General features: G+C 35.5%; 2 protein-coding genes across 3 annotated transcripts; both read right to left on the reverse strand.

Moving 5' to 3' along the window:
* Positions 1–787: 787 nt before the first annotated feature.
* On the reverse strand, positions 788–4,906 carry LOC103949644 (homeobox protein ATH1). Of its 2 annotated transcripts, none has more exons than XM_048588251.1 (5): positions 3,586–4,906; positions 1,997–3,165; positions 1,465–1,811; positions 1,289–1,349; positions 788–1,204 (listed from the first exon to the last, which is right to left on the reverse strand). In XM_048588251.1, exons 2-5 carry the CDS (start codon positions 3,125–3,127, stop codon positions 1,040–1,042), a joined length of 1,704 nt encoding a protein of 567 aa, XP_048444208.1. In that variant the 5' UTR covers positions 3,128–3,165; positions 3,586–4,906; the 3' UTR covers positions 788–1,039. The 2 variants fall into 2 exon arrangements, with proteins under 2 accessions (XP_048444208.1, XP_009359028.2); XM_009360753.3 differs by having other exon boundaries at positions 1,997–3,244; positions 3,586–4,904.
* Positions 4,907–10,580: 5,674 nt separating this feature from the next.
* On the reverse strand, positions 10,581–11,917 carry LOC103949643 (abscisic acid receptor PYL2). Its single transcript, XM_009360752.3, has one exon. It carries the CDS (start codon positions 11,762–11,764, stop codon positions 11,159–11,161), a length of 606 nt encoding a protein of 201 aa, XP_009359027.1. The 5' UTR covers positions 11,765–11,917; the 3' UTR covers positions 10,581–11,158.
* Between the last annotated feature and the right edge of the window lie 3,373 nt (positions 11,918–15,290).

Below are 15,290 nucleotides of genomic sequence, written 5' to 3' on the forward strand. Positions count from 1 at the left end.
AGCCATCGAACATCGTTGGCACAAATATGACTCAATTAATCACTGTGCGGTAAAAGGGAGGGACTTGATGGAGTCTGTCATGGCCTGCATGAAATAAATGGTTTGGTAGTGCATGCCTATAAACTATTGGTTCATTTCTTTTACATGCCACTTGTTCTCTCTTGTCGTTATGTTATCAACCTGTAAATTTATATTATTGGTCATATTAATTATTGCTTCAACGTGCGACTCAAATTCATAGTTTAACAACATAACTATGCCAATCAAAACATAGAGTGGTAAAGCTAAATCATTCCGTAGACGTAGAGGTACACAACAGAGTTGGAGCCTAAACGAGTAGGAAATATGGATGGTATTGTTGGTGTCCCAAATCCCAACCACTGGCAAGGAATTGTGCCCACACCCCCACACCCCCACGTTAGGTCGGCCAATCAAGACAGCGTGCTTACTTTATAGTACTCGACTTTGAATTTTCTTGTAGATTAGAGTAATTTAGAGCACCGTCTTATTTAACGAATTTCGGCGAGGAAGCGAAACTGGGAGGGCATTTTGGAAGGCATCATGGGCAGAGGCAGATGCCGAACAGCTTTGAGACTCGCAATCAATTGGAACCAAATGATTACTTGTCTCCTTGCCAGACTTCTTCAACGAAGAATGCCTTCACTGTGTTGAGCAAAGAAATTTTTGACGGGTTTTTATTAAGAAGGGAAATAATATATTTCTGACCCAAATCGAAGCAAGATCAATGAACAAAAATAAACAATGACATGCAGAAGAAGAAAATGAGTATTCATAAATAATTTTTCCATTAAAAAGGTAATTAAGGTTAATATTTGGGTTAAGGGAAATAAATTATTTAGAACCAAGATTAGGCATCGGTTATCAGAACTTCAATTGTGCTTTTGCTTACAAGAAACTACTCCTTAAAAGCTTTTAGCATGCATAGAGGAATATACACTTGCAATATTTGCATTGTTTCCCTACAAAATGATCCAGAAATGCCCATTCCTTCCATTTGCTATGTACCTTCCAAAAACCTTCAATTGACACCAAATTTGTGAGTGTTAATCCTAATGTGGTGGCTTTTGTGGCTTCTCTCGAGGTTTTCGTTCTGACGAGTCTTTCTTCGGTTCATCTCCGAGTACATTTCATCTATCATCGGTTTCCATAGCCGGACACGAGCATTTATGAACCAATTGGATACCTAGTATAGCCAAATATATAGAAAAAATAATGAGTTCTTAGAAGCTGTGGATTCAAATGCCCAATATTATCAGTGATCACGTACCTGGTTTCTTGTCAATCCACTTTTTACTGCAAGAACATGCTTCTCCGAATCTTTAGGATACCTGAAAATCGATTAAATTGATAAGACATGTTATTGATAAGAGATTGTTTGAGCACATATGCGACGACGGGCATCATAGTAAGCAAAATTTTTAAGACGTTCGTGAGAAAGCTCACGGATGAAGGAAGTTCTGAAACATCCAGGCGCGTAACACTGAGACGGATCTTTCAGGCAAGCCTCTCTGAGGTCTCCATATTTGATGTTCTTTCTTCTTCAGATGCTGAAGAGCCAACTGCTTTTGGATTTCGAAAGACCTTTCACTCTCACTGGGGGATGCAGGGCTTGAATTTTCACTTATTGAAAGGAAATGTGTGCTAATCCGCTCCCTCAGACTTTTATACAGCACAGAGACAGTTTGAAGCGCAAAACGAGCGTGTATATGAGGATCTGTCTCGGTTGCAGCATGAAATGCTGATACAACTGTATGAATCTCATCGGCACATTGGTTGTAGCAGTCATCAAGCTGCATCAGAAGGAATAATACCAATCTGTTAGTGCCCAAATACAATTTCTAAGTCCAACACATTCGTAAAGAAATGTTTCGGAACAAGAAAATGTGGATTGTCTACACCTTTTGGATATAGAAAATTTAATTCATTACCAAATCAGATAATTTAGACTAATTAAGAGCACAATACAACTACATACCGTCTGTAAAAGGGCCAGCAATTTGGTTTTCTTTGCTTTGATTTCCTGTTTTCGCACTGCAGGCTCCTTTGGTACCTCAAATCTACCATCTAAACCATCATCCATCACCGACATCCCTCTCTCAGACACGAGCCTGACAGATGAAAAACTCGACTGGTCTAGATTTTCTAGCGAATAATTTGCGATATCAGAAAGTATTTCCTGAACCACATGAAGATATCTTGATCCACATATTATTTGGGATAACTGAGGTGGTTTGCAAGAACTGTAACTTAGGGAAGGCTTCTCACTGTTGCTAGAATTTCGCTCTGGTGAGGCAAACCTTGTTTGATTCAGACAAGGCTGAGCAATCCCTGAAGAACCAACATCGGGATATTGGTTTCCGATATCCAAAGGCCTGGACATGGCAAGAGTTAGAGCAAGCTCGTTACTAAATTTTGCGGAACTGTAAGAATTATATGTCATCACACTTGCACCATCTGATGATAACCATCCATTTGGATCCACATTTCCAACGGATGAACAAGGTTGAAGTCCTGTTCTTACTGAAGATCTTTCACCAAGTTCCGAAAGAGCTGCGTATTTGTTGATCTCCCATTGTCTATTTATGCTACCAAGCATTTCATCATATCCACAATTCACAGAGCTCGCGAACGGAGAATTCGAGTTGTTAGAGCAGTCATTCGAAACATAAACTTCCGAAGAATTATTCGGCATTGCTGAAATTGCTAAATTGTTGAGATTTTCTTGAAGACTACTGTCCCTTGCCGCAAAAAGTGCAGCAAGTGAAGCAGAAGATTGAGGTGTTGCTTGGAACACCGTACTATCTGTGAAACTTGAACTTACGAATGAAGAGTCTCCCACATTGTTCCTTCTTTGAGAAGTAAGAAATGGATTCGTTTCAGCCACACTGACGCCGTTTGCAGCGGTAAGATCAGAATCAGAATCCATGACAGGTTCTCCATGAAAGGTCGAAAGCACTGGAATCAACGCCATCATACGGTTTTGATGATCGAGATCAAATGAATAGGACTGAATAAGTGAGTTCATTGTTGTGTGTGGTACAACCCCATCCGTGACAAGAGAACTTCGGCCATCCGCCGGACAATTATACATCTCATTATCCATCATATCACAGGGCAACAAACTTCACATTTCGTTTGGCATTACTAAAAAATCAGGGAGATGAATATTCTATCAGGCAACTCTCTTCCAATCATGAGCTAATCAATTTCAATCAATCTTTGCCTGGAAAAATTTAAAACTCAAGTTAATTTGCACCTACATTTCAGATTTATAACCCAATATAGTTTCTTTTCATAAACTAATCTAAACTACGAAGAAGGCGATTAGTAACTTTGCCAGAGAGGCGGGAGCACATTACTCTAGCCAACTTGGCCATGTCAAAGATTAAATGTATAAACTCAGTGAAAAATTTAACAAAACTGTGAACTTAATACTGCAATCAGTAGCAAATTATGTGCTTGTCACAAGGAAAAGTACAAAACTAACTGCATAATTAAGGAAAAACATATAACAGTTTATAAACTAAATATTGCAATCAGTATCAAACCATGAATGTGACAAACCTGAGAACGCAGATTCTTCCCCAAGAAACCTTCTCTGAAGCAAATCAAATTTATGAAAAACCTTCAAGCAGATTCATGGGACTTTTCCCATATCAGACCCCCAAAACTTCCAATGAAAAGAAAGATGGGAATGTTGATTGACTCAGAATGTATGTATAATTATCGTAGCAAGAATAATAAAACCAGAAAGCTCACAAAAGATATGATTCTTTTGCTTTGTCCTTAAAGCCTAAAAGGAGCAAAAGAAAAAGGATGGCAGAATATGCAGTGGTGAGCAAGTAACTTTGTTCCTTCTTTAACAAAAAAGAGCAAGGAGAGAAAGCTAATGAGGCCTCACGCATTCTCCTTCCCTCCCACCTTTCTCCAATCACAAGAAATATAAAAGCAACGCAAAAAGTTGAAGTCTTTTGTTTTGAATGAACAGAAAAGTGGGATTTTTTTCACATTCTTTCAAGCTAAAAACCAAAACCCAAGAGACTGAAATAGTTTCAGGAATCAGGAGGACCCATCAAAGTTTCAGAGTTCATCTCTCTCTCTCTCTCTCTCTAGCTTGAAGCCACAAGATTTAAAGGAAGAAACAGAAATGGGTCTGAAAAATAAAGGACACCCATCTCAGAGAACCCTATAAAAGAAACAATGAGAGAGGGAGAGAGAGTGAAAAAAGCCAAAGAAAACTAAAACTCACAAATGAAAAAAGCTTTTGTCACAGAATTTAAGTGCTTTTGTCACAGACGTGGAGTTGAATGCATGAGATTATGAAATGGACCCATTAATTTAATTAAGCTATAGAGAGAGAGTGCGAGAGAGAGAGGCGCTCATTTGCTCTGCAGAGTTTGGAGAGGGCCCATGCATGTCTTTGCTTTCTCACATTCTGATCTCTTTTGTCCTCCTCACCACCTCTCATTATCTGCTGCGTCTCTGCAATCATCGCAATCAAAATATCTGGATTCTCTCTGATCAACCCACTGTTCTTGGCAGGTCCCCTCACCCCCCGTTTTTTCACAGAGAGAGAGATGGGTGGAAAAAAAGAGTAAAAAGCCCTTTGCTTTTTATCTATTTTTGACCCCCAAAACCCTGATTGATTGAAAACCAAGAGTAAAATGGCAAAGAGCTCTCTTACTTTCTCCCCAGAATCCAACAACTAATGGCTTTAAAAGCAATCTGAAAGGTGACAATGCTGATTAGGGGGAGAGAGAGAGAGAGGAGATTGAGAGAGAGCCAATGCACTGTGGCAGCAGCTAGCTACCTGTGTACTTTTCTACACAAGCAGAAGAGATGAATAAAAAGGAAAAAAAAATTAACAGACAGTGCTGATGCAAGCAAGACCCCAAAATCTCTGATCAGAAAATCTTGATGATGAATTTATGAGAGCAACTGCAAATCACGCCTTCTTTTGTTTTTTTTTGTTTTTTTGCATGGATGTCCAAATCCAAATTATTTAACCCTGTGGCCTAATTAATAATGTATATATAGACTAATTATTATTATCTAAGTAGGGTTTTTTAAAATCTAGCAAATGATGATGAGAATCTGCAGAAACTGGAGAGGAAAGATCCCACAATGATGAAACAGTGGGTTTTGTGCTTGAAGTGATCTTGTTTTAAATTCTTGGATCATGAATTTAATACTGATAAATAATTAAGTAATTTCCTTTTCCTTTAAAAAATATTTGAAAAAATATAGATACTGGGGGGTCCGGGTGATGTGACAGTACATGCAACCTGCTCTGAGATTTTGCTGGTCATGTGCCTGTACATGATTTGGCGGATACAAATTAGATACACTCAAGTAATCAACCACTGGAAAATTAGAAAGGATGGGGATATCTCTGTATCTATTTTTACTTTATCACGTATTTTTGGTAATTTTGATTTGTTGAATTAAATGAAATGAAAAATATTAACAGTAAAAAATTAATAAGCGTGTGTAAAAAGTAAAAATAACTGTATGAATAACACTTTTCAACTAAAAAAACCGATGTTTTTTATTTTTGGCTACGAGAGAGTAACTTACATATGTTTTCATTATCACGAGATGATTTTGTGATAAGAACTTGTATGATATGGATGCATTATTATAAGGAAACTTTAACGAAAAATCACATTTTTACATTAAAAAGTCAATTTTTATACTATTCAATTTATCATTTATTTTGTCCTTATCGTTAAAACTTAAAGTTTTCAAATATTTTTTATTAGTTTTCTTTTTTTATAATAACATCTCAAACTAATAATAAAAAAAATTGGTTAACCTCTCTTTACTTGGAGTCCGGATCCTAACCAAATTTTCTTTGTGAGGATTCCGGGATTTATGAATTGTGTCTGTTTATCGTATGTCATACGGTCAGAAATCGTTTTAAATATTTTTATTTAAAAATAAACATAAACAGTACTTGATAAAAATTGATTACATAATATACGATAAACGGATACGATTCACGAATTATCAGGATCCTCACCAAAACGATCCGAAGAGGATCCTGTTGGCTTTACTTGTTCTTATAGTATCACATAGTGTCAATATAGTTTTACACTCAGGCTATATAATTTGCCCTCAGCCGTGGCACTTAATATGCTATAGAAATTCATTTCCTACCTTAGACCATCTCCGATGGTGACCTAAAACCTAAAAATATTTAGCACAGAAAATTTAGGTTTTAAGCCATAAACAACTTTTCTGCTCCAATCCTTATGATCTAATTTTAGCCCGAGATTATCAAATAATGAATTAAGGCTAATATATATTTTTTTAAATTAACTTTTTTTAAAGTAAAAAAAAATTATGTACATTGTCCTAAATTAATTATATGAACATTTTAACTTAAAAATATTTAAATTTCAATAAATTTTAAAAAATCACTAAATCAATACATGAAAATCATGATAAACTACATAAACTTAATACAAACGACATTTAACAAATCACATAAACTTAATAAAAATGACAATTAATAAACCACATAAACTTAATACAATTGAAAACTCATAAACTACATAAACTTAATAATAATATCCACCATCTTGACTTGGTGATGGACTTGGGTGATAGTCTTGAGATGAATCATCATCTTGAAATATACTCCTTGTGGCATTCTTTCGTAAAATGTCATTTTGCTTACCACGTAAGTATTTCTTCCTCTTTGGAGTGTATTTGTCGAGGTCCTCCATCATAAAATTAACTTCGAACTTTCTTGCTTTCTATCCCCTTCTTTCTTCATGGCCAAACGCATTTGGGGCGATTCTTCTTGCCGAGATATATGGTTTTCGTTCAATCTTACCATTTCGCAAGCAAATTGTGCATGTATCGGATCCTGGGACTTCCCTTTTCTTTTTGCTTCCTTTTGCTTATCTCTACCCGGGGGCCTTGCAAAAGAAGAAGTTGGGGTTATTTGTTTGACACCTTCATTGTCGGCAAAATTCACAACTTCATTGACATCATTTAGGGGTGGGGCTTCAATATGAAATAATCTTCCACATTGTTGGTTCGCATCGGTTTCCCACCTCGGACAATCCTTGAGGATCTTCCAAGCATGATGCAACTTAAAAGTTTGATTTTTTGGTGTAGTTCTTGTCTTGTAAATTGTCATTGCTTTGTCAGCCTATGCAACAAATACATAAAAACAATTGGTTGCAAAATACTATTATGTACATGACAACTAAAATATCAACAAAGAAACTCACAATTTCTGATGCGCCTCTTCCACTAGGCATGTCAACCGTGGCTCTTTCTAAGCTTCCCTTCCACAAAGTGCATGCTTTGTTGATAATCTTCCACTGATCATAAGCACCACCAACTTCCCTTCGACCAGCGTTGGAGTTTTCATGGAACTTATCAACGATTTTACCCCACAAAACCTTTCTATTTTGATTCGTGTCGACGGCACCATCTTCGCTAATAGAAATCCATGCCTAACATAAAACAATATCTTCGTCAAAGGTCCAATTACGACCTCTAACATGTTCCTTTGCCATCTTGAAAATTTTGGAAATGAGAAGAAATGGTAGAAAGAAAAATTGGAAGAATTGTAGGAAAAAAGTGAGTTTTGTGTGAATGTTTGAACAAATACATAGGTATTTATAGAGTTTTTGGTTGAATTTTAAGTTAATTTTTTTAATTATTTTAGCCGTTGGATTTAAAGTTGGACCATTAGATCTTTTTTTTTTTTACCGTTAGATTTGATTATATTCGATTTAAGCCGTTGGATTTAATAAATATATATATATAAAATTAAAAAAATAATAATTTGAACCTGGACCGTTGGATTAACCAACGGCCCATTTAAACGTAGTTGTTGGGTGATAAAAAATAGCCGTTGGGCTACTTGATGGTCTGACAACCGGGGGAACACCCCCACGTGGGTTTGTCCATATTTCACCAAAGCCTAGCACGTGCAGCGCGTAGGTGTGTAGGATTTGGTAAGTGGGCTTCACAGCCTTGGTTTCAGTCTCAGTTGGTGGGGCCCATTTTGCTTTGTGGCCTAAAATTGGGCCGGAATTTGACCCCCATTTGGATTTTAGGTTTTAAGTTTATTTTAAGTCATGGGTTGGAGTGGATTTGGGGGGACGGAAGAAAAGGTTTAGATTTTAACCCACCATTAGAGATGATCTTATATATATATATATACTGCTATCTGGAAAGCTAGCTATCAACAAACCCAAAAAGGAAAAAAGAAAAAGAAATAAACGTCTCTTCATATGAACTCCACAACCGTGACAGTGAGACTACCAATGCAGAGGAAATGGAAGACATGAATTGGGCCAGGTTCAAGACAAGTTTGAGGTACTATATATGGACCTAAAGCCGAATGTAAAGTCATGCATACAAATATTGCAGAGTCCAAATGAATAGTGACCTACAAATCGTGATGATTGAATATTTGGAGAAAATTAGGAGCACGAAGGCGACTCAAACCGTTACGTATTATTACTAGTATTTATATGTTATAAATAAATTTACGTGTTACAATATGAGCTATTATATGTTTGTGAACTAATAGATTAGTCTTGAATCGAAACATCTAAGAGTGAAAAAACGAGTATTGAATCTAAATTTGTTTAAACAAGTGACTTGAATCCAAACATCTAAGAGTGAAAAAACGAATATTGAATCTATTTTTCATTAAAATTCTGGCTTTACTTCTGCTTTTAGAAGCAATCCCAAACGAGCCATTTGTTTTCTAAATTTCTTTATTTAACCTATCTAGGTTACTACTACACCATACACTCAACTAATAGTGAATTATTCATTTGGATAAATGTAAAATGAACTCAATAGACTATATAACGAAGAATAAGTAGCCAAAATTTTGCCGATTAACTAAAGTTACGAAGCATCACATGTTCCTCAAGGTTTGCTCACAAGTCTCACCCTAATTTTTTTTCTTCTTCCTTTTTCATGGCCGATTGCCGTTGAATTCAGGGTTGACATTAACGCCACTAGAAAAAAGCACTGGACCAATTATGCACCTAATTTCTGCCCTCTAAAAATCTCAATCGCCCTCTCTCTGTCTCTCTTGGTCTCATTTTCTTTATTGGTGCACAGCTTAATGGCAGATATATATCAATTTTTTCGCCGGATTTAAGATCTCAGCCGCTTCTTTAATATGCATGGAAGCTACTTAGAAAATATGTGTCCACTCCTTACCATCATCTCGATCGATACATAAAGTTGAACATATATTAGATGACATGAAAGTGACTTTAGAATTCGTTTGAAATTATTTTTGGAGCAAAAACACTTATTATTAGAAACACTAAGACTTTTTATTAAAAGTCAAGTATTTCACGAAATAGCTTTAGAAGTGTTTCATAAAAAAAGCCATTTGAAAGGTGATTTCTCAAAAAAAAAAAAAAAAAAAAAAAAAAACGTTTCTAAGATAATAAAAAACACTTTTAATTTTGTTTTTTATTTTTTATCAAACGCTGTCATAAATGTTTTTTGCTGTCATAAAATTTTAAGTCCTTTTTAAACTTGTGGCAGGTTTACATAATCATATATAATCAAAATTGAATAAATTGGATTGAAGAGAAATTGAATTGAGGAGAATCAAAATTCAGATTTTCATAAAAGTTGTTTACTAAAATGTTTTGGGATTGGAATAGAATAAGTATTGATTCTATAAAACTGTTTACTAATTCAACAGAATTAGCGTATAAACCAGTATGATTATTGATATGCCCTTATCCCAAATGAAATATTTTATACACTTGTTTTTTTGCCTTTTTTCCTTACTCCTCTCCCTCCATTACCTAGCTAGCTACTCCTTCGTCGGTAAGGAGAGATTTTTCAGTGTGATCGTTACACGAGGTGGTACACCACGTGTCCTTATAGAAATTGTGGGTTATATGTTTTAAAAGGTTAATAACTTAAAAGTTAAAAATTTCCACCATTTACATAAAAACACATAATGTACCATCTGTGTTTCCGTTACAACAAAAAAAATTTCGTCGGTAAGATCATTCCATAAAATTGGACACAAAGATCATTGCTCTCCTCATTTCTTTGCTTTTTTTCCCACTACTCGTTCCAGTTACCCACTCCTTCGTCGGTGCAGGTTAGATTTCAGGGGAATGAATCGTCAAATGTAGGAATTCACGTGAGCCAGGTTTATAGGCCACGTTTCGCGGGTCACCCCGATTTGGATGGTTTGTCATAACCTCGGAGTCGTGCAACGGTGCAAGCACGGTTGAGCTTCTGACGACAGCTTCGAACTTTACTTCGGTAGGGTGCATGTGCAGATGGAGGGGTTGGGTGCTGAAGCCTTTTAAGGGTATTTTGGTTAGAAAAGTAGGATTCCAGATGGAGGCTTTCATCCAAAGTGGGATTACCACCTCTATCTCAGCAATCCAATTCCTCCAAATTATGGAGTTGAGTTCTTATTTTTAAGCGAACTCCACTATGTTTTCATTCCCAAAATGCCGAGTAAACATTGGAATCCTTTCAAATGGGGAGCGGTTCCTGTCATTTATTTCAACCCCTATTGGTAAACACACCATTGATTCAATCTCAAACCAGCCAAATAACTTGGTCTGATGACATAAGAATTAGAGCATCCAAACTTCCATACAAAACTTTAATTTCTCAATGTAGGACATATTTATTTAATTGAAGACAGGTTTCAAAATCTTACGGTTCAAGTCTAGAGGAGGCCGGTGGATTTCAATAAGATAATAACGAAAAGCTTATAATATGTTGAAACATACCAACCATGCGTCCCGAGTTCCAATATCCTAGTAGAAGTGTTAGATTTTCATCCATTCGGTTCCGAACTTTCGGATTTGAAGTCCCCCCCTGTCTTTTTAATTATTTAATAATAAATTAAAAAAAAAAAAAACAACCAACCATAGTGCTTTGCTCTTGTTATTTTATTGAAGAGGGGATAGCATTTAAAAAATAATATCCCCCATTACAATATATCTCGAATATATCCCAATGTCCCAATGTACATTATTGACAAAGTAAATAAAAATAAGAAATGGGAACAATAGTCAACTTGAATCAAAATTAACAACAATGCTAACCACTAAAATTTGACAAAAAAAAAAAAAAAAAAATTAGAAAAAAGAGAAGCAATTTATGATTGATCATGTCCTCCTACAGTATTGCCATGCGGATTCGCCGCCATAGTAGCCACCCCAAGCTTTTGCAAGTTCAACTTGATCACAGTGTCCACAAACATCTTTGTATCCTCCTCGGTGTTCCCTTCCGGTATGTCCACCACATACGACTCCAAAACAATCGAGTAAACCTGATTATCCCCCTCCTCGCCTTTGCAGTTAACGAACTCATTGACCGAAGTAACCGACCTATAGTTATTAAGCCTGTGCTCCCCTCCCACAACCCTAAAGCTTATTATGTGCTTCTCGTCGTCCAAAATCTCCAGCCTCTCGGTGCTCGTCGACGCCGGGAGCCCCGAAACCACCGTCACCTCCCTTATGCTCCCAACTCCGCCGTCGCCTTTCATGTTGCAGCTCTTGATGAAGTGCTTGTATCTTTGAGGGCTGTCGAAGCTCCGGACCAATGGCCAAACCTGCTGCGCCGGAGCTTCGATTTTCTGCGTTATTAGAGACGTGCATGTGTTCGGCGACGGCTCGAATTTGTGGTACGTGTCGATGAGGCTCTCCAGCTCGGAAAACTCAGCTAGGGTTAGACCATATGGGGGAGCGGAGCTAGCATCCATGTTTTCTGTGCTCACACGTGTGAAAAATCAACACAAAATTAATTAGAGCACAGAAGGAGAAGAAGACAATGAATGAGATCTGGTGGTTCTAGGGCTAGTGAACCATCATATGAACACGAGATGGGGGCGCATTTATGCTTGAAGGTATTTTTCTTTTAGGACGGATATGCCCTCGATACACATATTTTATTCTACTATATTTTTTAATTAAGGTGTCTAATTCCAAATGAAGAGAATTATGGGTGTGGACCCTCCCATAACCACATTGGGAAAGGTCATGCCTGGTTGGATTAATCTTATTGGAATGGGACAACCGCAATGCCCAAAATCTGATGATATAAAAAGGTTGCAAGTAGATGAACATGAGGTGGTGATTTCGTGAAAGGATTGTTTATAGGGTAGCGTAGCAATATCCACAAATCTATTTTTATTTTTTAGATACTTATTTTAATTTTTTATCGTCGATCGAATAAATTGACATCATAATTAATAAGAATATGTGAATGGTAAGAACAAGTATGTAAATAACACGGTGTTGTTTATATATGAAATATGAATAATACTTTATAGTGGTTAGAATAATATTAGAATACATACAAGTTGGGAGAGTGATTATTAATCTTTTCATAATTCCAAGTTGAGCACTTCATATATATTGTTTATTAATACCCTAGTTTCCAAAATCAAATCTCATTTTTTTAATAGAAATTCTGGCGTACGTTATCAAATTATTTACTTTTAATTTAATGGTGTTTTATTTCTTAATGGTGTTATAAGAGTTTATAAGTTATTTTATTTTTGTATATAATGATATTTTATAGTATTGGAGTGAGGAATTTGGGGTAAGTCGTGCAATAGGTGATGATCATAATAGATTGGTATTCATTCACAAGAATTGGCACAATAAAAAGGTTGTTTCTTTGTGACTCAAAGGTTACGGGTTTGTGTCGTTGAAAAAATTTATTTTCGATGCAAGGGTAAGACTGAGTGTGAAAGACATTTTTCTCAAGACACTCGCAAAGCAAAAGAGATTTATTAGTTTGGGGTTGACTTTAACTAACATTTTTTCTTTAATTAAAATTGTTAAACTAGCTATTTATAAAAGTTGAACTTGAAATCTCTTACTTTTAAGTGTATTTAATTTGCCACTCATGATTAGGAGCAAGATTAGTACTTGTGTCTCAAAGCATACGTGTCATCATCTTCTTTTGGATTGAAGCATGCATGTTAATTGTCTTGATAACTCAATTGATTAGTCTATGAGATCAAATAGGTTTCGAGATAATATTGGATTAGCAGTAGTCGGTGATAATCTTGGGAGGGGCATGCATGTAAATATGGAAAAAAGGCGGGGGTAGATAAGGTAAAACAAGAAAAAGGACAAAAGGACTGTAAACGGAGGGCGGAGTAGTCGCAATCGTTGAAAAGGCAGGCTGGAGATTCGTGGATCATGTGACTACCCCAACAGACTCCCGCGTGATATCTAATTTCAACTTTTATCAAAGTTGGTCCATTTTTTGCGAACCCAAAAAAAAGAAAAGAGATAAAATGTCTAGCTAATATTCTTTTCTTTTTAACAAACGATAATCGAGATTGGAATCGAAATCAAGATAGCCAACTCGGTTGTAAACTCCTTTTAATGTCTTTACAATTTTCGTTATAGTGATTTATCGGGTTCAAATTTTGTCTAGTATGGACTATGTTCAGATTTGGCAAGAAATTCTTGGATCCTTAAAAAATTTAAAAATTCATTATTTTAAGGCTTGTCCAGCAATAAATACGAATGAAGTTATAATGTGTTGGTTTTTTTTTTTTTTTAAAGAAAAAAAGATTAGTCGGTGGTTTTGTCACGTCAGTTTACTTTTCTAAATGCTAAGAAGACTTACATAGGCATTTCAATCTTCACAGACCAACATCGTGTAGTTCACCGGAGCCAAATTTGAACCCAGGACGTGTCGTTTGAAATATAAACCTGAAAGTCGTCTCGAACTACTGAGCTACTTGTGATGGTTATGGTGTGTTGTTGTTGGTTGCAATATTTGATGAAAGGGATAGAACACTTTATATGCTTTTTGGTTTGAACATGTTGTGTAGTGTGGTAGGCTGTTAGTTATGATGCAGTCGTGGGGTTCTTGGATTTTATTCCGAAACACAGCAAATCTTTTGACATTTTCTTTTGTAATAAATTGATCGTGGATTGTTCAGTTCTTCTTTACGCAACTGTTCAATATTTGTTAAATGATAGGTTAATTGTTGATATATTGCCAAAACATTAGTAAACGTGTTTACCACAAAATGTATTGACGTAGTATCAATTATAGATATAAACTCTGTCATTTATTACCTAACAGACATCTTGCACATAAAGGGTTTGCTTGAACGTACTTTTAAAATAATTAAAAACACTTTTAAACAAAATATTTTAAGTTCTAAAAGCACTTAAAGTGCTTCTTAAAAGAAGCATATTTTTAGGTTCCAAAAGCACTTACAGTGTTTCATGCAAAAAAGCGTCGGTTATGTGCTTCTTGTATGAAACACTTAAGCGTTTTTTCATGATTCACTTATTATGAATTGGATCAAAAAGCATTTCACTAAAAACATTTTCATCCATTTTAAAACATTTTCAAACGAGCTTAATTTTTAGTATTTTATGGATATTGTATTTTATATAATATAATAGAAATGGTGCAACAACTACTCAACTTGTATGGTGGCCATGCTGCCGTGCTCATCTGGGTGAGGGTCATGGTTTCACGCAAAGTGGAGAGAAAAGAAGAAAGGAAACAGATAACATACAGCTCAGCCTCTGCATGTATGGCGGTATGCTGAAATCTATGACGTTGAATAATTCTTTTCATTTTCCAGATATTTTTTTTTTTAAAAAATCTTGTTTTATACGTCAATTTAAGTTTCTTAAAGTCGTTCTCTAAAAAATGAGACGCTCGACTTTTCTTATCTCATATTTTTAGCACAATATTTTATAAAATTAACATAAAAATTAATATTAAATTCTAAAATGACAAAGAATTCAAAGAAAGTTCTATTTTGAGAAAGTCTGTAAAAAATTTCATATTGACAGAATATTCTTATCATTTATCGATTAAAGAGAGTTAATTAAGTAATTAATTAATTGGTCCGCGCATTTTGGTGAAGATACTATAAAGTAATCTTTGATCCAAAAAAAATGATAAGGTAATCATCAACCCTACTAGCTATAAATTATTGGAAGATTCAAGTGAGATGAAAATTCAACAAAGCACATGCAATACACTAAATTGGTTCCGATTACGGATACGTAAACGTGCCATAATATTATCTGTTGTCGTAATGGATTTGTGGTCCTTTCTGATTCATCATCAAACTTAAAACAAGGTTGGAAGTAACTAGTTAGATCTTATCGTACGATTTGAGGATAAAATATAATGATGAATTCTAAATCTAATGTTAATTATTTGCTGACAGTACTGGCACGGGAGATCACGATACGGGGATCATATGCGAGATTCAAACAGAGAACTTTATCAAG

Source organism: the organism of the source record quoted next, unplaced genomic scaffold (assembly GCF_019419815.1).
Source record: "Pyrus x bretschneideri cultivar Hongxiangsu unplaced genomic scaffold, Pyrus_bretschneideri_v1 Contig28, whole genome shotgun sequence".
NCBI lineage: Eukaryota > Viridiplantae > Streptophyta > Magnoliopsida > Rosales > Rosaceae > Pyrus > Pyrus x bretschneideri.

What these genes read in the sequence shown, in the direction of transcription:
- LOC103949643 (XM_009360752.3), bottom strand. Translation starts at nt 11,764, where the DNA reads ATGGATGCTAGCTCCGCTCCCCCATATGGTCTAACCCTAGCTGAGTTT.
- LOC103949644 (XM_048588251.1), bottom strand. Translation starts at nt 3,127, where the DNA reads ATGATGGATAATGAGATGTATAATTGTCCGGCGGATGGCCGAAGTTCT. An exon ending in TGCTGGCCCTTTTACAGACG is followed by an intron (nt 1,812 to 1,996) that starts GTATGTAGTTGT and finishes CTTCTGATGCAG; the next exon opens with CTTGATGACTGCTACAACCA. An exon ending in GTGGATTGACAAGAAACCAG is followed by an intron (nt 1,205 to 1,288) that starts GTACGTGATCAC and finishes TGGCTATACTAG; the next exon opens with GTATCCAATTGGTTCATAAA.